This window comes from Meleagris gallopavo, chromosome 7 (assembly GCF_905368555.1).
Source record: "Meleagris gallopavo chromosome 7, MGAL_WU_HG_1.1, whole genome shotgun sequence".
Taxonomy (NCBI): domain Eukaryota; kingdom Metazoa; phylum Chordata; class Aves; order Galliformes; family Phasianidae; genus Meleagris; species Meleagris gallopavo.
Window position 1 is genome coordinate 9,532,155 of NC_139410.1, and position 22,322 is coordinate 9,554,476.

General features: G+C 42.9%; 1 protein-coding gene across 1 annotated transcript in view; it reads right to left on the reverse strand.

The window, feature by feature from the left end:
- Positions 1 to 22,322, reverse strand: part of ANKRD44 (ankyrin repeat domain 44) — a 109,307-nt gene that overhangs the window by 67,104 nt on the left and 19,881 nt on the right. The window contains 1 exon segment of the mRNA XM_085228593.1: positions 1,170 to 1,253. Coding sequence (XP_085084719.1) covers positions 1,170 to 1,253 — 84 coding nt within the window.

Here is a 22,322-nt window from a genome sequence, read left to right on the forward strand (position 1 = left end):
AAAGCTAACACAAAATACAAAGGAAATTTTAGTACTATCATGTTCAACTAGACTTTTTATTATTATTATTTTTGTTTTATATAATTTTTAAGATGATCAGGGAAAACAAATACGGAAGAAGCTCAAGGTAGAAGATGCTTTAAGCCAGCACTTTTGAGAAGATATTTCAATAAAACAAGCAGTCAATGAATCACAAGGAAAGCCTCACATCAAGGTCTTCTTCCTCTGCTCAAATTCCTCATTAAAAACAGCAGCAAATCTTTCCATCCACTTGACAGAGAACTGAATACGTTCACCTCTCCTGCATCTCTGCATCTCTGATCCAGATGTCAGGACCCTGTCTGTAAAAGCTGCAGTGCCATGGCTGCACCAGGCTAAAGTGCAGGAATTAGCTCTGAATGAACTAGTGACTCTATGTCAGAGAAAGACATGAAGAAAAGGAAGGCTGATTCCGAAGTCTAAAAAACACCCAGAAAACACCACTCCAGTTCCGCTTGATATTGTCACCAATTTGAGAGGCCACAAACTGTAGTCCAGACTGCAGGATTCATTTCTAACAGTACAGATTTAAGCTAAAATCAAATCCTACGGAAAAAAAAGAAAATGTGCAAAAAAAAAGAAAGCTCAAGTGGAAAGTTTTTTCTCTGTTAAAACACTTAACTACTACTTGTTTGCAACTGCTTACCATTGCTCTATCTAAAATAAGCCAATTTGAAGAACAGCAGTTTCTCTGTGGACAAGCAGTGGCCAAGATGCTGCTTCCTTACTCTCACTGCTGAGACCTTTAGTTAAGGTTTGTTTCAAGTAACAGTCAGATGCTGAATAAAAGCTCCTGATTTGTAAAGACTCCTCCAAAAAGGAAACTCTACAGAGAATAAAAACATGCAGCTTTCAGCTGTTTTCATTCATTTTCTCAATATGCAAGAAAACAATGTCCTTCCTTGACCTGCACATTTGGAATCATTACCATACACTTAGAAATCACCTGCTGGAGACAATTATGTCAGATGAATAATGAGGATTCTGCTGAAGCCCCCAGCCTCTAACTTTAAGACATTTTCCATTCTGCTACATGCTAATTGCTAAGGACACGATTAGCATTGTCACTGAGAAAGTTCACAGGCATGGCGCTTACAAATCCCATCACAAACATATCCCAAGTCACATACCAAGGCGTTGACATCCTCAGTTTTGTAGATCAACATCCGTATCTCCTCTGGATCACCGCTGAAAATAGCTTGGACCAGTGGAGGCTGGTAAAACAAAGGAAAAGGTACACTGTTATGGGTTTATTTCTTCCCTACTTAAAAAGATAACATATTATTTATCCCAACACTCGTGAATGTGGTCCATACGCACTGTGAGCAAGACTTCAGTACTAAGCTAACAACAGCATCTCAGCACAAACTGGAACTCCCATCCAAACAGTATTTTTGTCAACAACACACCAATAGCTGAGATGGCATGTACAGAAAAAAATAATTACATCAGATATTGTTGTATGCTTGCTGCTGACACATCAATGGCTATGCAATACAGATTTAGAAACAGAACATTATGCAGATAATGAATTTCTGGACAATTACTAAACATTTTGTATCTTTTATACTGAATAAATATGCAACGAGCACAGTTAATTTTAACCACTCAAGAAACGAAATAATTATCACATTGTTTCAAGTCTATTATTATGCTGTAATTAGACGGAATGCGTAAATAAATTATTGGGCATACAGGAGAAGCAATATGCCACACTTACTCCACTGACATAGCTACCATCAGGGGCAAGGAATGCTGTGGTTGAGGACTTGCTGCACAACCGCAAAGTTACCTGTCCCCTGATGATAAGCACGTGCTAGAAACAGGAGGTGCCCCTATTCCAGCTGCCCACCCCACAGTCAGTGACACCCTTCCCCCCCTCATGAAGGTGGGTGCCAGCCAGTCTGGGGGCTCATTGCCCACCCCAGCAACCAACAGAGAGATCTGTGGTGCCATGTGATCACCAGAATTAAAAATAACCCTGCAAAATGGAAATGTTCCTGGCTACTTGAGCACATAAAACCACAACAGCTCTCCAGGCTTTGAGGAATGTAATAATCTTGTAAACAAGTTATCCCAAATACCATTATTATTCCCATTCTTTTCCCTGCAATATTCATCATAATCACATCTGAAAAACTCACTTCTAAGTTGGCAGTGTCTATTTTAAGATACATTAATCCCTTATGTCCTTAAGAAAGATTCACACTGGAATTCCACTCTTGCCACACCTCTGATAGAAAAAGAACTAAAACAGCATCTTTTGCCACAGCTGCCTGACGTGCCTCATTGCACTGTGGGCTTGTGTACTGCAGCAGTTTTTTGGAATAGGAAAAAAAAATATGCCATTTCACTGGGACATTTACCATGCTTCCTACCAGCCCATGCCGGATGAGCCATACAGCATTCCCTGGGGGATGCCAAGCCAAAGCTCTGAGCCTGCAACATCTTCCCCCATCCGCCAACCTCAAAAATACTGGAATTTAACTAAGATTAAGATCTGCCCATTTCTGCATTACTCCTAATATAACAAAGCAGACAAGCACAGAACTCCCCAGCTTCAAGCTGGATAGCAACACAACCCAGTGACGAAGACATTGCCAGCATCTTGGATCAGCATCTGAACAACTCCTTCAGAAGCATGTGAATACTGTTACACGTAACATTTTTCTTCTCATCAGGAGAAGGTAAAATACTGTATATTGTCAGATAGTCTGACGCTTTTTCCATCTGCCAGAGGCCTCCATCAGACACTTGGCTTTACAGGAAACACTTGGCCTGTTTAATTAGCATCAGCTACTTGACATGGAAACCTGACTGAGACTAACACAGCATTCTTGAGACCTACAGCATACACATAAGTCTCAATTCTCATCCAACATATTACATTGAGCTTGCCGTATGAGAACCCAGTATTTATTCTGCCTCTGAAGTAGGCTGTAACTCTCACAGTGCTGATACACACGAGGTAACTAGCTTACATCCTTCCAAAGGCCTCATTCCTTCAGCTCTTTTTTTCCCCATGAGACTTACTTTTTACAAATTCCTTGAATTGGGATCAATCACTGCTAACTGATACAGTGAGAGAAAGATGGCAGAGAGAGATCACAGCCTGTACATGAAAATAAAACAGATAAAACTAGCATAGATCAATACGCATCGAATCACTGCTGTGCAATTGGCTCAAAGTGGCCATTTTTCTACTTTGCCATTTCGTAATTTGGCTTTGTATTTAAAAGCAGTAGTTTTAAAGGAAGAAGCATATGGCTGTTAAGGAATTTTTCACACCTTTTGCATTAAGACCTGTCAGAATATGTATGATGCCTGGCACATATAATGTCCTGATTAGGAAAAACATGTCAGAAGCATGTTGGAGCACTGTTTCTGCAGCTGGGAATCAGAGGTGAGAATGTGCAACTGCTGGTCAGCACTTGCTGACAACTGTTCACCAGCCAACAGCAACAACGCAGAGCCTGAGCAGTCAGGTGTGTGTTCACGACAGATATCCAATGACCTGGAGAGACTACACTCCTGATCTCCAGTGATATCCATACCTGTGCATGAATGACTTCACCTTTAAATAACTTATTTATTCCTGAAAGGTGGATAACAAAGTTTCCTAGCTATCAGAGTATACATTTTTTTTTAAATCGTGTCTAAAACCTGTGACAGCATTATCAGTGGGTTCTTCCATTAGCATGAATACATTCCTTAAGCATTCTTCAAGTTTAAAAGCTGGTAAGCAATCAAGCTGGAGAGAAAACAGAAAGCAAATAGCACAGCTTATGAGTCTCTATTACTAGAATTAAATAAGGGTACACGGAGTGACAAACAGCTGTCTCATCAGCTCAGTTCTCCAGAGCCTTCAAATTCTTAAAGAGAATTTTAGCTGGAGGGTTCACCTTTGTTTTTTTTTGAAAATATACACCAGCAGCTAACAAGAATAACTCTCTCCATTACTTCTTATTATCCTCCATACACCCAACGGACAGCACACAGAAAAGCAGATTATCAGTATGCTGCATTACCAGGTTCTGCAATCCCAGATGAGATGAAGCACTGCACAGACTGTCTCGTGCAGCACTTTAATTACTGTCAAAGCAGCTGATGAAGCCCCCAGCTTCCTAAACCAGTTAGTATTTTGTCAAGTAACTGTAACGTCCGTTAACTATTTTGTCTTGACTCTAGGCATCCTGACTCACTAACAAGGACTTTTCAAGACTCATTTATACAAATTCTCATTTTGACAGGAGCAGGAGGCAGATGAGTCAAGGATAGTCTCTGTGTCTGTTTGATACAATTATTCTTCACTCCTCTGAGTGAAAAGAAGTTATATATTGACCACTAGCTTGCTCTAACGGCATTAAAGCATCTTACTGAACTGAGCATTTGGATGAGTCTGGGAACTCATATTTCCTCAGCTGGCAAGGCAGTATAGCGAGACACACAACTGCACGCAGCCCAACCACAGCACACTGCACCTCCTGCCAGACAGAGATGGAGCTGATTCTATAATTAAACGTGACATCAATTAATCATTTAGTGAGTGATGTGCAAACCAGAATACTCTGTACCCTTTCCCATAAGCATGCCGCCTGTAAACCAGCACAACCAAAACCCCTTGCACTTCTGCCTCCCTGCAACCTCTCATTACCTCCCTCTACCCCCTTCTCTGATCACCCTCTCCAAACCATTTCAAACTTGGACTCTCTTTGCCTTATTTTTGTGTCCCTGGAGCTGGACTTTTTAGGATGATCAACATGCTGCCCAGAAGTGAAAAGGAAAGGAAATCATAAAGAAATGGAGCAAGGTGCTACCATACATTGAGACAGCTGAAACTGTAACAACATTTATTTAGCCAAGCTTTCACGACACTGAAAAAGGAAACCATTGAGACTACTTCATGTGCACTGCAAGATTGAGCCCAGTGTTCCTGCTCATACCACCTCTGACACATCAGCACGGGCAGTGCAAAGCAAGCCTCCTAGCAGGCCTATTTCAGGCTGCTGCCTTGGCTCCAGCTCCTGGCTGCCTCCCATTTTTCATTACGTCGTCTATCAGCTGCCCCAAGAATTGCTTATGTTTCCAGGTGAAAGAAAGGTTACATCCTGCTGTTCCTGGAATTCTGAAATAATTCTGCACACAGAATATGCTGTGAGTGGACAATGCACTGTTAGACTTATCAGTTAAGGCACCAAAATAACTCCTGGCATGTTAAATTTAGATCACTTCTAAAAAGGAAGAGAGCTAAGTAAGTTTAAATGTACTCACTCAATGGCTTTTCCTTCATTTTCATTACTGAAGATTGTTCATCGACATCAATGTGAGGATACTTTGGGTTGCTGTCTTTTTTTTTTTTTTTTTTTTTTTTTTTTAAGTGCTCGTAGACCATATTGGAAAATTAGTTAATAAATACAATTTTGAAGTCACATTAATCAAATGGAGACAAAGACCCAGCATGCCACAGACTAGTTAAAATAAGAAAGTATTTTTTAAAGGAGACAAACATAAATATAGTAGCATAACATTTGTTACATTCACCAGCATTCGTTTCCCATTTTAGCACAAAGAAGTCTGCTGCAGACAGCCCAGTGAGACTGGCTTGAAGATAATTGAATCTAATGGTATCCTAACTTTTTCTTGCCCTTTTCATTTTATTTCAAAGTTTCTTGGGATTCTGTCTTGATACAAACTGCCTCACAAAGTACACATCAATGATACCATTGATACCTCCTGTGTGGGGGGGAGAATCCTCTGGGGAACAATCAGATTCATGCTGGCTGCAGCCTTCCCCCCACCCACACCCAGAGATGTGCTCCACTCAGAGGCCCTATGTCCTCTGGAGACCACTGACATCCTGCCTTCACCCTACTGTATCAGTAGCAATGGCAACAAAAAAAGTAAAGAGGACTGAAACGGAAATGTTGCAAGCTTATCTCCTTCCAGCTCTGCAGCTACGGTAAACACAGCTCTGCAGCTACGGTAAGCACAGCTCTGCACACCCACTGGAGCAGCAATGCCTCCAGCACAGCGAGACCTGCCTTCAGCAGTGTGAGGGGACTCCATCCATGCCGTTGTGCATCCGATGCGCTTCAGCCTGCCTTGATACTCATCATGAACTTTAATATAAACCTTTTCATTTTCTGATTTAGAGCACTGTAAAGTGACGTCTGATCCTGTACGATGTTAATCAAAAAGTTTAGGACCATCTGCAGGCTATCTGCGTCTGTTTTATATTAATATACACCACACCAAGAAGACAGCTATGAAGCAGAGTGTGCCTTAATAAATGTGCAGATACTTCTGAACTACAAATGACTACAAGCACACTGGAGGCAGGAACAGAATATAATAACCACCCCAATAGAATAACCACCCCAACGCGTTACACAAACAGCTGGGCTGAAGGGAGGCGAGGACACTGTTCCCTATGGAGGAGAGCACTGAACACCATTCAGAACGAAATCCAAAGCACAGAGAACACGAAGCTGCAGTTTGCAAAGCAAATGAAAGTGAACAATGTTATGAAAGAGGAAGAGACCTCACATTAAGGATACAGCTTGCCAAACCCAAAAGAGTCCTTCCGCACTTGGGCTGCAGCTGGAGGGAGACACCTGGTGAGTGGAAGCACACATCCAAGGAACCTGAAATGGAGCTCTTAAGCATGAGTTACAGGGAAAATCCAAACAAATCAGAGCTACTCAGGCAGCCCAGAAGAAAACTTAAAGGGAACGTGAGAACAAATTGCGACATTTAAAAGGTTTATACTAAAAGAAATTATCTGTTTTCCACCTTCGAGTTACACAGAACTCAAATAGCCACATGCAAGCGCGACTCACCCTGCTCCATTAAAGTCAATGCAAGGTTACAATGTGTGAACTGCACAAGTTCACTTCAAAAATAGATCTAATCTAGTGATAAGAGAAAGTCAGTTATCTTTTTTTGCAGGCTGCAGTAGGCAAGGGGTTGAGCATATGAAAGCAAAAGAGCCTGAAGGAAGTTCAAACTACAATGAGATAAATACAGAGCTGAACCCAAAAATGATAAGCTACAGCGGACTGCAATTTCAAAAGAAAGCAAAGAACACAGGCAGCGTAGCCTTCCAGCTGGGTATTACGTCATGAAGGGGCAGCTAATTTAAATGGTGTGCCACATGGTGCTAGGGATATTTCAGCTGAAATCAATAAAAATGCATACATCACAGAAGTTCAAGGAGTGACAAGTGTCTGGAGATAAACACAATGACACATGGCAGACCCAACAGACCTTCAGACTCCATTTGGTTCAACCATCAAGAGGTAATTTCAGCTGTGGTTCTCTTACCACGAGTTCAGACAAGGTTCTTCTAAGGAAGGATGCAGTTTGCAGCATGAACTCACACACTCCCTTATCTTGTTTTCAGTCTTGTCTTCTAGTGTTCAGGTGACTTCCTCCTGTGCTGCACATCACACACGATGCAAGGCAGCTCACCCCACTGCACCTACACGCCATCCCAGTTGCTCAGCTTGTATGCACTTCCAGCAAATCCAGCTAACTTTATTCTACTTGGTGTGCATCAAACACAATTCAAGGAAATTAAACAAGTGTTTATGTCTCCTGATTTCTCCTGAAGGGTCATGGAGCTCACTGTGCTCTTGCAGGAGACTGCCATCAGCTATCACCATTTCCATAAACTGGTAGAATCCTCTGCAGATTTTCATCTCCCACATTCACCTTCTGTCCAGCTAGTGTAAGATTCAAATGAAAAATGTTTGATTCCTGAGGCCAATTACAGTGTTGCGTCTACTAACAGCAGAGTAACAACATGCGTGCACGCAGATTTATCCGTAACAAGAATTTGTCTCTTCCTCTGCTCAGCAGCACAAGCGCATGTTGTACCTCTGTTTTGAATCTGGAACAGATTAGCTTGATTCAACATATCCTAATATCCTCATACTCATCAACAAACAAATTGATGAAGCTGACAGGAAAAAAAAATTAAGAATGTAAAAATCAACCTTTGCTGATGAACGTAGCATGAGGCCAAACAAATGAAATGGAAATTGAAAATGCTTTCCAAATTGGCTGCAGTTCAGAAACCAGCTCAAGATCTGCCAAGCACGAAGGATCTGATAGTGACAGACCCAGCAGCTTCAAAATGACCCAAATTAAACTGAAAGCTGAGCTGGAGAGCTGCCTTCTGCCCCCCACACCTGGGGCTATAGCCCAGAGCTCACATCCAGCCAGGCCAAAGTCAGCACTGTGCTGGACCTGCAGCTCCCTGCCTCTGCATGGGTATCCCCAGAAGGGCAGTCAGGATCTTCACCGGCCTCATGTATAAGCTAATTCAGACTTCTAAGTTGTACATCCTGCCAAACAGAGCAGGTCAAATGCATAAAGCAGCAAAAGCAGAGTCAAACAGGAAATCTTTCATCTCCTTCCATGCCATAGTTGCACGTAGATCATGGAGGGAAGACATTTCTGATGGATCTAATGTCAGTTTCCTGGACCCCAAAGCTGTTTGAGTACTAGAGGCACTTCAGCATTTCTCACTTTAATAATAATCTTTATGTCTCTACTGAAGAAGAAAAAAAGAACCCACAACATACTGAGCAACATCAAATATTTGAACGGAGCTCAGTAAACCAAGAGCAAGACATTTCTAATCAAGAGCATCTTAGAAAGATGCTGCAGTGTCACTGTACATTTCAACTCTGCAGACAGAGCTGTCACTGGCTAACCTGCTGCTCTGACACAGTTTTTGAGAAAAGCCTCAGGAAATACTTCGGGCAGGTTTGTGTGAAGCAAGAAAAAAATCAAATGCTATTTCTAAATGGCTGCATCTGACTCCTGTAGCCCAGCCTGCCTGAGATGACAGAAGCAGCACATGTACAGCTTGTCCTGGTAGGAGGCAACGACTGAGTGCATGCCAGGCTCTGTGCAATTTTGTGCCGGGGGCTATCTGACTCCAGCTTCATTCTGCTTGCTGTAAGAAGAGAGCAGGAGCTGGTCACCCCATGCTCCAAGCCTGCTGAGCAGTGTCTGACAGAGATAAGGGAGAAGCAATCACAGCTGGATGTCCCATCAGCCTCCAGCCAGGCTCCACGCAGACTGGATGAGCGCAATTATGCACAGCCCCGAGCCAGCCCATGTCCTGCACTGTTCCATCCGCATCACCAATTCTAGCCTTCTTACTGACTGAGTGCAGCTCCTTTCCCTCCTGCCCATTCAGGTCCAGCTGACCCTTCCTGAAGGTTATGATAGCTGGGAGAGCAAGTGGCTTGGGGGTGGGGAGGAACATGCTTGCTAACCACCACAAAATGTCAAGAACAAAAGAGCAAAGTGTTACAAACACTGTGTTCTTCACCATTTTTCCAAGTGTGAGAGTGAACACAAACGGCCCCGGCTATTCAAACACAGCAGCTCTCTGATGACTTGCTGCAGCTTCCCTCCTGGCTATGCTGGCAGCGATATGGGCTTACTTTGCCACTACAATGTCATTCCACACTGATTTGTCCGTTCCAAGGAAGACTACCTGCCCACTGCAACAAGTTAGTTGTCCAGTTAACTACCAGTGTTCATTTGCCCAGCAGGCAAATGCTGCTATCAGGAAGCATGGCCCAGTTTTGACGCATTCACAAAGAACTGTCACATATCTCAACTTGAAAGGTTACGTGACAGCAACAGGATGGCTTTATGGAAATGAGCACAACCACGTCCGTTCAAACCACTTATATGGCACTATCGAAAATAAGAAATAATAAAATAAGTAAATCTGTGCTTCTAAAATTTTAAGAATTAGGCCCTGAATTACAAATCTCAAGTAACAATGACCCTTACCGTGGTGATGATTTCACACATCCTGAACCTGTTTCCAGGTTTCTGCTTTCAACATCTGTGAAGCGCTTAATATAATTCTCTAGTACTTTTTGTTGAGTGATAGCATTATTAAACTTCCTAAGTAAGCCAGCACTTACAGAAGAATCGGTAAGAAGTTCTCTAAATGAACTCCCAGGCACCAGAGCAAACAGAATGACAAGACAGAAAAAAATCATGCGATTCCCTCTGTACTCTCAGTTCCCCCCAAGAAAGGAATTTACATCAGCAGAGCATCAGACACTCCCAAGGCTACAGCATCACAGCGTTTGGACTGACATCTACAGGCCCACCACTAAACCCAAAAGCCAAATTTCCAGCCTCTTGCTAGTGCCCACTCCCTGCCACCTCATCTCACTCCCTGCTGCTGCATGAAGACACACGCTTAGTTGGAAGTGAGCCCCTAGGAAAGCAGCTGGATGAGTGACAGCCCAATTTCTAGCGTGCTGCTGTCTGTGTCACACCAAAACCCCAACCAGCACCCCCAGTCACACAGAAGGCACAGTGACTAACACTCTGTTAGGGGAAAAACCACTTCCCCTCACCTTCCCCCAAAGATGTCACTGAACCAAGCAACCACTAACAAGCCCCTCAAGAAGAAAGCAAGATAATGAGTGGTAAAAATTAACACCAGGAACACAAAGACACTGGACCCTTCAGAGACTCTCAGGGACTAACTCATGCTTCAGTAAGGTGCAATAAAAGCAAAATATAAATTTCAGGGTAACTTCTTCCTTGCTCTGGTTTCACAGTATACGTATTTTCTCACCCAATTTTGTCTAATTTGCACTCTCATTTCCTGCACCTCTTTCGCTCCCACTGAGGCCATTTTTTCTCCTGCAGAAATTACTCATTTTTAATGGGCACCATCAGTCTTTGTTCAGCTCTTGCTTACTGTGAGTACAATGAACTTCTAACTGCTCTTTTTTCCGAATCATGTAAAGACATGTTGTTCGTCAAACCCTATCTATGGAGGAAGTCTCCTCCTAAACCAGGCAGGAGGTAGCTGTCTCGCTTCAGAAAGCATGAATTTTTACTGCTTTTTCAGCATTTTAATTATGTTTTATTTGCTGTCAAATAATCTTTCAACATTAAAACTTGACACCACATAAATCTTCTGGAAATAGATAACGTTCACTGTTATTTTTGTGTTTTTTTTTTTTGTTGTTGTTGGTGGTGGTGGTGGTTTTTTTAGATAAGCTTCCTTTTTAGGAAACTCTGAAATGTTTTTCTTACCCATCAACATCCTCTGCCTTGCCTGAAGAATGTATGGCTGCAATTCAGACTGCCTGTCTGCCCCTCAGAACTTGATGCATGGAGTGCACTGCCTGCCACCCTAACCTGGGGACTTCAAGCAGCAGTCACACACCACTGAGGCTGTTCTGGAAGTCAACTCACTTCAGCTCCCTGCGACTTGAAAAATTCAGATTCTGCCTATTTACTGCCTCTGCTCTAGAGGCCTGAACACCCATGTGTTTCACTATTTCGTCTCCCTGTTCAGAAACAGCCTGGGCAGGGATGAGCTGTGTTAAGTTCCAGTGTTCCCAGGCTCCCAGTCTGCACCTCTGTGCTTGCAGGGCCACCAGGACGAGGCACAGCTACATCTGCTTCCACTGGTCTTGGAACTAAACCCATCAGTAAAATGTTCAAGGAAACTGTGACAGCCCTGAAAACATTCAGCAGAGAAGGAAGAATTCCTCATACTGCAGTCAGCCAGAGTTTGCCCATTGGAACTCTGATATGGAGCAAAATATATGTATATATCCTCTCTTGCAAGGGTTGAAGCCAGTTAAATTTAGCATACGAGAAAAACTGCAGTGCAGAGTGCTTGCTGTGCCCTGCACTGGAGTGTTGCTAAAGCTCTGGACATCAACAAAAAGATGAAGCGATTCCACTTTGCTCTCAGAGCTTAGCTTTGCAAAAGTGGAAACATATTTCTGCCAGGAACATGAAATATGTTCAAAAACTGGGGTCCAAGAGAAAGCAGGTTTAAGACCTCTGCTTTTATAACAAACGCTTTAATAACAACATTTTGTTCATTTGATTGCCTTGAAAAATAAATAACTGCCATAAATGGATGCCAACGATATACAGCTTTCTTGTAAACATTTCCTCAAGTACTCTGAGGAGAGAAAGCTTGAAGTCTGCTAACAGCGCAGAGCTGTCTGCGCTTTGGGACAACAGCCCTCTTCCTGTCATTATCCTGATTTTGTCTGTGTCAGCGACTCTCTGCTTTTCTTGAGATTTCCTAAAAGGTCCAAGGGAAATAGGCTGGGGGGTGGAAGGTGCGAAGAAAAGAAAAAGAAAGCAGCCTCAGAGACCAAATAAGCAGCAGTACGAGTAAATGACACGATGCTGTGCTTCAGCTCAGCAAAGTGAAAACCCCAACCCACTCAACTTCAGCTTGAACAGGCTTTACAATTTAATCCCAAAGGGAAAACGTCTAGCATACGTACTGCATGGAAGTCATCAAAAGGAAGAGACAAGTCAGAGTCAACCCTGAGTGTCAGCTGATGTTTCCTCCTCCATAGGGAGGAAGATTCTGGACAAAATCTGTTACATAAAATGAATTTTCCTAAATACTGTAGATTAATTTTCACAAAGTAGTTGGGAAGGCACAAAAGATACATAACAGGACTGCAAGCTTTTCCCTTTCAGAACACCAGCTTGCATCTGGTCTGTACTGATGACAGACAAACCTGCCACACTGGGCTTACCTCTTAATCTGGATCAGCATTTGTATCACTGAAAAGAACATGATTTCATAGAAAACTCAACTCCAAACAGAGCTTAATTCCTCAGAAAAGCATAATGTGGACAAGGAAATACAGCTAAAATGCTGTTTCCACTTACTGTGTCCAATGCAAATCATGTACCTCGGCTGGAAGCAAGCACCTTACACTTAGGTGATGTTACAGCCCAAGACCTGGCATGGTTCCCAGAAAATTTATCTCATTTTCAAGAAATCACATTTATGCTATACACTGGTGCAATTCTCTTAGATGGCAGGCTCATTTAAGCAGATTGTTCTAAAAGGAAACAACTAAGTAAGCAAAGCAGCTGAGAAGAGAGCCATAGAACAAGACCTTTTTTTCCAATAGAACTGACAGTTCTTATTTACTCTGAGTAATACTTGGCTGAACATTAAAAGTTTGCAAGAAGCACAGGACAACTTCTTACATTTGAACCAGCAAGTTGAGGGAGAGGGAAGATGACATTCCACTATTAGTTCTGCTGCCTAACAAGTGCTTCCTGCTGGAGACTAGCTTAGAAGGGTTTTCAAAATTTGTGTTATTTGTGGGGTTTTATTTTTAATTTTAGTCTGCATGGTTCACTGAACAACCTAAAATACAGCAGAACTAAATCTGGTATAATTTGGTACAACTGGTTCAATTTTGTCTATACGAGGAAGCAAAACAAAAAAGAGGAACTAAACTTAAATGCCTCAGCCTTGCAATGTCACGTTAAGAAATGCTGCTGGTGTAAGTGGAACATTACAGATATAAAATTCACATGTGGATGTACGTCCCGTATGGATTGTCCCAACCATAGAAATGGTCTTGGTGCAGCTGTGCTTTATCTGCTGGAAAAACTTTCATTTTTACCCTTCCAGGAGCATAGCATTTCTCCTCAATCTCCTCATTTCTTCTGGACTGCTTCATAGCCCAGATCAGTCATTTACTCTTGTGCCAGGGACAGCTCTCGTACTCTTTCATGGTTTGTTTTGGTGCTTTTCAGGGGTGCAGGGAATCCCCTAGGATAGGTAAGGCAGAGGAGCCATGCCCAGCAACAGCAGTGATACTGAAAGATGTGCAACAGAGGAGTTACAGCAGCACAGACATCTCTGTCAGACACACCCACTTACTGAGCACCTTCTTGATACCAATGGATGCTGGTATGTAAGGCTGACAACCCCTCGAGTCTCATCCTGGTAACCCATCTGTGGGCAGCACAAATGGAACTTCTCCCAGATTTGTCCAGACAAAGCTTCCCAGCCAACTAGGTCTGCAAACACTCAAGCCAAGGCAGTGCTGGGATCTGAACCAAGAGCCAGCCCCATCCCTGCAGGCTAGGTGGCAATCAGGCCACGGCCACCCTTGCCATGAGGAGCAGCGGTGACTACTCACACCACTCTCCTCAGTCAGGGCAGTCCTGATGAAAGCATCACCAGGCTGAGAAGCAGCAGCAATTCCCGCTTATCTCGCGAAAGTAAAGGTAAACACACACAGCCATCTTTTTTGTTTGAAAGATCGGAGGCTGTCATGAGATAGCACAACGCTAATTGCCTCATTTCAAGAGCTCTTCAGACAGGAAGGGGAGGAGAGAGGGAGAATCATAAAGGCTTTCTAATTATTATTTTTAAACAAGAGCATCACTCTAGGGCTGCTGAGGCCCCCAACACAGCAGCCCCTGGCCCACCGGTGAGGCAGCCCAGGGAAGCTGGCCCACAGCCCGGTGCTCCGAGGCTGCCAGCTATCACACAGCGCCGCTGGCACGGCTCCTGGAGCCAAGGAGCAAGGAGGAAAATTAACTCAGGTGTAATAAACACTGTAGGGTAAACACGATTTCACACAGACACCAGGCAGAAATGCTTAGTTTTTTCTTAAAGGCACAACATCTAGGAAACAGCATGCAGATCTTAAAACAGCAGTCCCCCATGCCCTTTCCTCATGTCTGCCTAAAAGAAAGATCCCCAAAGCGTGGTTCTCCCCCCATTTCAAGCACCGGATCTCAGTGTCTCAAATGACACCATAAGGAAATGAGAAAGGTAACAGCACCGTACCGAAGGCAAGTATCTATTACAGCCAGCAGACAGGAGCACCCCTTGCATCAGATATCATTTCAGCCAAGATAAAAGCATCACTAGGGCAAGCGTGCTTCCAGACTCTGGACCAAAACAGAACTACATAGAGTATGTAAAGACAGGACTCAACCTCACAGATCACAAGGAAAAGGCATCTCCAAGATGCACCAACACAGAACCCTTTCTGCTGTTTTTGCATGTTTGGTGCCTGGATATTTTAGCATTGCAAAATATCCACAAAAACACTTGGACAATAATTAAAAAGAAAAATTAATACATGTAACCAGTAGGGAAAAACATAAAGGCACACAGGACACTTAACTGTTGTGTAGTTTTCAGAGAGTATATGAAACAATCTCTTCCAAATACAGAGCAAGAAACATATAGGATTAAAATATAGCATCTGAAAAAACAGCAGGGTGAACCTTGGCCTACAAGCACAGCATTCTTCTATGCTTCGTCAGTCTTTTGTACGAAAAGCTATTTCACCTGAAAATCATAAGCAATGTCCTTTTCAGTGCAAGACAGTCAGCACTGCTCTGTTCACATGGCTGCCCTCTCAGAAGACAGCAACATAAATGCCTTGATTTTGACACTCCATCAATAGAAAATTCCTGCTGTCAATTACAATTGCTGTCAGAAATGATTCAAGCTGTGCTAGCCTGAAGTTTCTCCATAACATGTTGGTAAGTTAACAAAAATGCATTTACTAGCTCAGACAACTTCCTCCAGAGCAGCAAGAGGAGCTGCAAAGATATCTTGGAGGAAGTTTTGGCTACCAGGTATCACTGAAAGCAGTTGAAAACACAAGATCCACAAACACAACCACATCAAAAGGCAGGAAATAGTGCTAAGTAAGTGACAACTCAAGCCACTTCATTCCAAAGTTGTATTTTAGGTTAGTACAACAGCTGGCAATCTTTGCTTTTGAGGGGCAGTGCAAAAGGCTGCCATCCAAGTAAGTCCCATTTAAAGCAAGACTAAACTCTGCAGGCAAGGAGGGAATAAATCTTGTGAGTAACTGTGGGTTACAGATAAATGCCAGCACACTTCATGTGATAAGACAGCCAAAATTTATACAAATATTAAAAAAGATTTTTCATGAGGCAGAACAACAAGAGATAAAGGACGCTCCAGGAAACGTTGGTCTCGCTTCCAAAACATCACGGACACAGATAGGCCGAGGCAGAGAGGAGCCAATACATCTTCATAGCTCTGGAAGTCTGCAGCACAGCAAAGCCATGAAATGATGAAAATGCATGGCAGATAGGAATCCTGTAAACAGCAGAGCCAGATTGTGTAGTCTGTGCTGACAAAAATAAGACCTATAGGCCTAAAGTATATGAATTAATATGAGGAGGAAACAAGAAAAAAGGACCAAGCTGTGTGTCTCACTGCATCAGTGGAATTAATGCAGAAATACCAGAACCCCTCTAGGGAGCTTCCCCTCTGCACACGCTTCCCTATTACTTTGCAGCAGCCACATTTCAGCATCAAGTGGGGAAAAAAAGCAAGAGGGCTCTGTCCCAACTCATAGTCCAATTAACACATGGCAATTCAATAGACTGAAAACTCTTTACAGGTGTTGATCTGTAAATCCATCCATCTGCATTTCTACAAATTTCCAGGAATATCCAGAGTGACAGACTGACAGGTCAGCATTCCCATAAACACTGCATCAGAACAAAAACAGTTGTTTCATCAGCTCTGGCCAACAAGCGAGATCAATAGAGATTCTCAATTTAGACTCCAAACCAAACGCAGCGTGCTTCCTTTATCAAAGCAGGCAGATCAATTTTCCATATTGACAGAGACACAACAACATGAACTGGCATAAACAAGTGACAACACTTATTTTGAGAAAGAGAGGTGACAGAAGGCCAAAGATTGATCAAATCAATGATGGAAACTCATCAACCTATATGGCAACTTCTACACCTGTTATTGGCACAGCTTATCAACACCACAACTGTGGCTTTTTGCCACTAGGAAGCAAAGCCAGTCTTTTCATGAACGGAAAAGCTGGCACTGAGGAGATCTTACCGGGCAGCTCATGAGCAGGACACGGCTAAGGGAAAGAGAGGTTCTTCAGGAGAACTGCTGCTGCTTTACATTCCCACCTGGCTGCAGACCACTGCTCTCCTGCCCTCAGGTCTGTACTGTCACACACGCTTTACAAAAGTCACGCTGATTTTTTGCTTGCCACATCTTTCTGAAAGAAGAACCCAACCCTGTAATGGTTGAGACAGGATTCTATTATTATCTACAGGAAAAGCATAAGATATTCATCTCAGATGCAGCGTAAACAACAAATGGGGAGAGGAGAAGCAGGGACCACACTGCAGCACTGCCATGTGGCAGAGTACTTCCAGACACCAGAGCTCCTGGTGTTTGCCCCTTTACAGGCAGGCAAAGCGAGAGGCCAGGTCAGGGCACGCTGAGAGGACACCAAGGGACAGAACTAAAGGCTGAGCTCACTGTAGGTGTGGGCCCTGCAGGCAGCAGGCTCCTTCACACAGCACTTCCCCAATGGAGATCGACACAGGAAAGAATTTTTCTTTGCATAGAAAGAGGAAAAGGAAAAATGTTTGCCATTCCACAGACAAGTGATGTTAGCCAACCACACTCATGTGACTGCAGCTATGTAGGACAGAAAGAGACACTGTACGCTCAGACACAGCCCAGCCTGGAGGCAAGGCCCATAGAAAAGCAGAGCTGTCGCAGACACTGATACCATCCTTTCCCTCACTAGGGCAGGCACTGGGACCCATCTGGGATTGAGGAACTTCTAACAGCAGACAGCGGTGGGGGGCTGCCACCTCAGCCACCTCCCCTGCCTGCCCTCTCCAGCAGCACCTCCTCTTCAGACGAAAGAGAGAAGCATGTCCTGCTCAGTAGCTGCTCAAACGTTCCCAAACTATCCTAAAGAAAAATAAAGTCATTGAGACAGACCCTTGATAATGTCTCAAGTTCCTTGCCTTTAAATGAACTAAAAAGCAAGAAAAGTTCCTGTAGGAATACAAGGTAACTCTTGATGTTTTTGAGGGAGAACTTGGAGTGAGAAAGCAGGAAAGCATGGGGAGGAACAATATATTAGCGTCAGGTAAGAATTCAAGCACTGGGTCTCCAGAGGAACACGGACCTTCAGTTCATGCAGCTGAAGCTTACTGAGTAACTGAAGAAAGCGTTCAAGATAAACAAAACACGCCCATGTTCAGCATCAGGTTTGGGAGCAGCTCCATCACTTCACTGTGCTTGAAAACAGCAGTAGAAAAGATGCACTCGTTTAGAAACATGTCACCACCGCTTATGACAGCATATAACCACCTCTCAAAGGAATCAGTTTCGGACCTGGGACAAAATTAGATGTGTTACAGCAAGGGTTTTCTTCCGAACATCTTCATGTTGCTTCCTGCCAGCACAGCTTGGCTGGCATGAAGGAAGGATATGCTGCAATACAGTGGCATTCACTGCAGTTATTCGTTTGCCTCAAAATACTGGCTTCTTCAAAACATCTTGGCTGAGGGAGGGAGGTGACAAATCATTACATCAAGGGGGTGGTAGGAGGAGGATGGGAATTTCCATTACCAGCTACATGTTAGGTAATTCCATCCCTCCAAAGAAATCCAATACTGGAAAATGATGCTATATTAGTATGCAAGAAAAGAAAGACCATGACTTTTGTGTGTCAAATTGTAATAGCAACACTTGCATTGCTTCTGGGTAAATCCAATCCTCAACCTGCACGGACACTATCAACTCTGAAGTAGTTCAGCTCCTTACACCCTTACAAATGACTTTTCTATTTCAGCCCTGCTTGATCATCAGTTCTAATCAGAGATTTCTTCAATACATCAAACAGGTAGTCACAAACATTTTCACATACTGTAAGCACTTACCTTCCACCTAAGGTATAGAAACAGATCAGGAAAAGATACACAAAAGTTTCCCAAATAAATTTCTGCGCAGGTAGATGTCCTATTAAAAAGTTCACAGCTCTGAGGAGACTTAGATTAAACAAATGATTTGACTCAAGGCTAAGTCTACCACAGAATACTAAAGGGTATGAGACACTATCCTGTTCACCAAGAAACTAGAATTAGAAAAGAAAGTTAGGCAACTTACTTCACAGTGGCCAACAGCTGCAGTGTGAATCTTTGTCCTGCTTCACTCAGGTGAAAAATACTGCTTGTTTTCCCAGCTAAAGTAAGTTAACAAACACAATTTTGAAGATTGAATGAACACTTACTAAAGCATTTTCCAAGTGCACTGAGCCCTGCTACTACATCACTTTTCCATAAATCTTTGCTCTATTTGCCTTTACAAACTGAAAAAATAAGAGAATTTCAATCTCTGTCTCTCTTTTGGTTTATACACGTGAGGAACAAAAGAGCTGCTGTAAAGATTCATGTTTTTAATCGAGTAATGACAGGGTGAATCCCAGCTCAGCAGACAAAAGAAACACTTGCAAAATTCCTTAGCAGAGCTGGCACAGCAAAGAAACGTCTCCAACAACCAAAAAAACTAAATTAAGCTAGACATAACTTGATTACACAGGGCAAAAAAAGCAAGGGTGTTTCCTCCACCTAAAACATCAGGCGTGCTGATAAACAGCACGCAATAGCAAGCAGCCAAAAAATGCATCATAAATAGCAAGAGTGTTTTTTGCTATTGAAAGACAACAGTGAAAATGAGCTGGTCTACAGGAAGAAGGCAAAAATAAAGCACTCTTTGATTCCATCACAGCCTACACGGAGATGCTATTCAGCAGCACGAAGCTGTCAAGAGAAAGACCAACTTTTTTAAGGAAATCTCAAAGCTATGAATTTGTCTTTTATGAACTCCTCATGTAACAGATCTCTACTGCATATTTTTCAAGATAAAATCTTAACAATAAAAGAACTCATTGCTCTTTAAAGCTTGTAAGTGCCTGAATTCCTGTGTTAAACAATAAGCATCAATCACTTTCCCAAGTCAAAGCTAGAAAAGCATATTTTAAGAAAATGCATCTTAGTAGCCTTTGCAGTTAATATGCTTGTATCACTTCTTTTCCCACACTCCAGCACACTTCAGAGCTTTACACCCCAGCAGCAATTTCATAATAAACCTTTAAAACAGCTTTGTACTTGCATTGCAATGTGATTTGTAAAAAGGAAAAGTTACTACCTAATTAAAAATAACATGACAAGGTGTAACTATGTTCAATAAAATTCTCCATGAAGTTTAAGCTTTTTGATAATGAAATCTTATGCTATGGAAAACGTTTTTCCTGCAGTTTCTGTTCTGAACACTGCCCACATGCTACCTACTATACTTACTGCTCTCTGTACTAGGCTGGGGGAACTGAGCACCTGAAGGACAGCTGCACATCACCAAGAGAACTGTGACAAGCTGAACTGCAAGGCTGCTATCTGCTACATGGCCAGGCCAAAAACAATTCCACTTTTCACTGAGACACTGCTGTGAGAAGAGACAGCATGCCATTCCCCTACAAGTAAGGGACTGTAACCTAACTTAATAGACATCTTGAACTAGGCACTGCAAAAATAGTTAGGCTGTTTTTATCCTCCCTTTTAGCGCAGCCGATGTCAGCTGAGTGGAGTGCATCCCTGTATTTACACCCAGCGCTGCTTCCATCGCAGAACAATTCCTGCACAAGCAGCAATGACAGGCAGTATGCAGAGGCAGGCTCTGCTGATGTCCCACGTCATGATCCCAAGGTGGTGGTCAGGGTTTCAGCTACCTCACAGCCCAAAACCACAGGAGTGCAAAGCTGAGACCAGAAGGTCCCCACCAGGAAATGAGCAGAAGACAAAGAATGACAGCATTGGGGGGCTCAGGGTTCCTTTCCTTGCTTACTGAAGTAGATGCCTCCCTGTAGCCCTTCTCCTCCACCTCACTGGTCCTTAGGCATCTCCATTTAACCAATCACTGGGAATGAGGCTTCATTCAGCACCTTAAAATCTGCTCCCTCAGATTGCTCCCTGAGGCATTGGCAGTGTTTTCAGCCAATAAGCGCTCACTGCTAAGGAATTATTTATAGAACGAGTTGTACATCTGATACCTTGTTAATTGAACTGGTTTTCTTTAACATATGGATGAGAGACTTGACAGCAGCAGCTTTGCTGTAGCTAGCTCTGCCCTGCAGCCGCCTTCATTGCACAGAGGAGACACAGACCACTGACACTGTGCCCAGGGACAGCCAGGAGCGCACCACCAAGAGGGCAGGGACAAGGAGTTCTACCATAACAGCCACTTACATACCTGATTTTACTCACCAACACCTTAAAAAGAAATAAGAACTAATAAGACTCACCAACACCTTAAAAAGAAATAAGAACCAATAGGACACAGAGAGAAGAAGAGAGGAAAGAAAGGGATCAAGAGAGGTGAGAGCTCAGGTTCTGCTTGCAGCAAAAATTTTGTTCCTGTGGAAAAAAAATAGAGGAGTGATTTGAACTGTCATGTGCAGTCACCTCAACAGAGCAGACAGGAGCCCTAACAATCTGCCAAGAGACCTAAGTCTGTAAATTACATATGTGCCTTAAAGTGAGCACTGAGGTTACATGCAGACAGAAAATGTTGAGTCTCAAGTCAAAAGCCAAAATTTTCCAGAGTTAAAGAAAGTAAACATGCATATAAAAGCCAACTTTTGCTCTGAGATCAGGCCTTTTTCAACTAAAAAGGCACAGTATTATTGAAAATATGAGAAAAAAAAAAAAAAGCTCACATAAGACCCAGGCTAATAGGCTCACAGTAATAATGATGACATTAATGGAGTTGTTTGGCATTTAAACAGGAATGAGCAGGACTTGGTTTTCATTTTCTTGTATTTAAGCCAAATACCTGTGAGTAATGCATAGGAGAGCAGCATCTAAACTTAAAATCATATCAAAGCTGCCTTGAGAATGGAAATATCAAGCAATCATCACTAAGAATTAACTGCAAAACTTGGAGTTGTTTTATTATGTTGGCGGACTTATTTCAGCCTTGGTTAACTATGTCAAAGGCAACTACACAAGGCTCCTGGATGCTGCTTAGGGTTCATTGTCATCTGAATTCATACAGAAAAGAAACATGGATGCACTAGTCTCCTAGCAGAGATGTTAGCCTTTAAGTTATATATGATCCTTTTAAGATAAAGGGGAGAAAATAAAATTAAAAAAAGCTGGACGTGGCTTCTGAAGAGCAACAATTAAAACACTGAAGCATGTAGCATCCATACAAATGCTGCCTTCTACCTCCTCCCTCCAACACGTTCTGTGTCTGCTGTGCAGGTCCCAGCTCACTACCAGACCACACAGAGCCAATTACAAGTTTAGTCACCAAGGAATTATGCCAAGCAGAATTTAACGTTGTGCTGGGTTGGACAATTCATCTTCTTCCAGCTCGGGCAGAGGCAGACAGTTTTGAAAATTGCCATTAATTACTGGGATCCTTCCACTGTACTTCCTTAGGTCAAGAAATGTGCTGTACTTTGAGGTCAGAGCATGTTGGTGTGGTGCCAGCAGAAGAGAGGAGCAGCTCTGCTGGTGCTCAGGGCACCAGAGCTCCTGCTGCCTACAGGACAGGGGACACAGACTGGTCCTTTGGGATACTCTCCTGTAAAAGCAGACTCTATTTC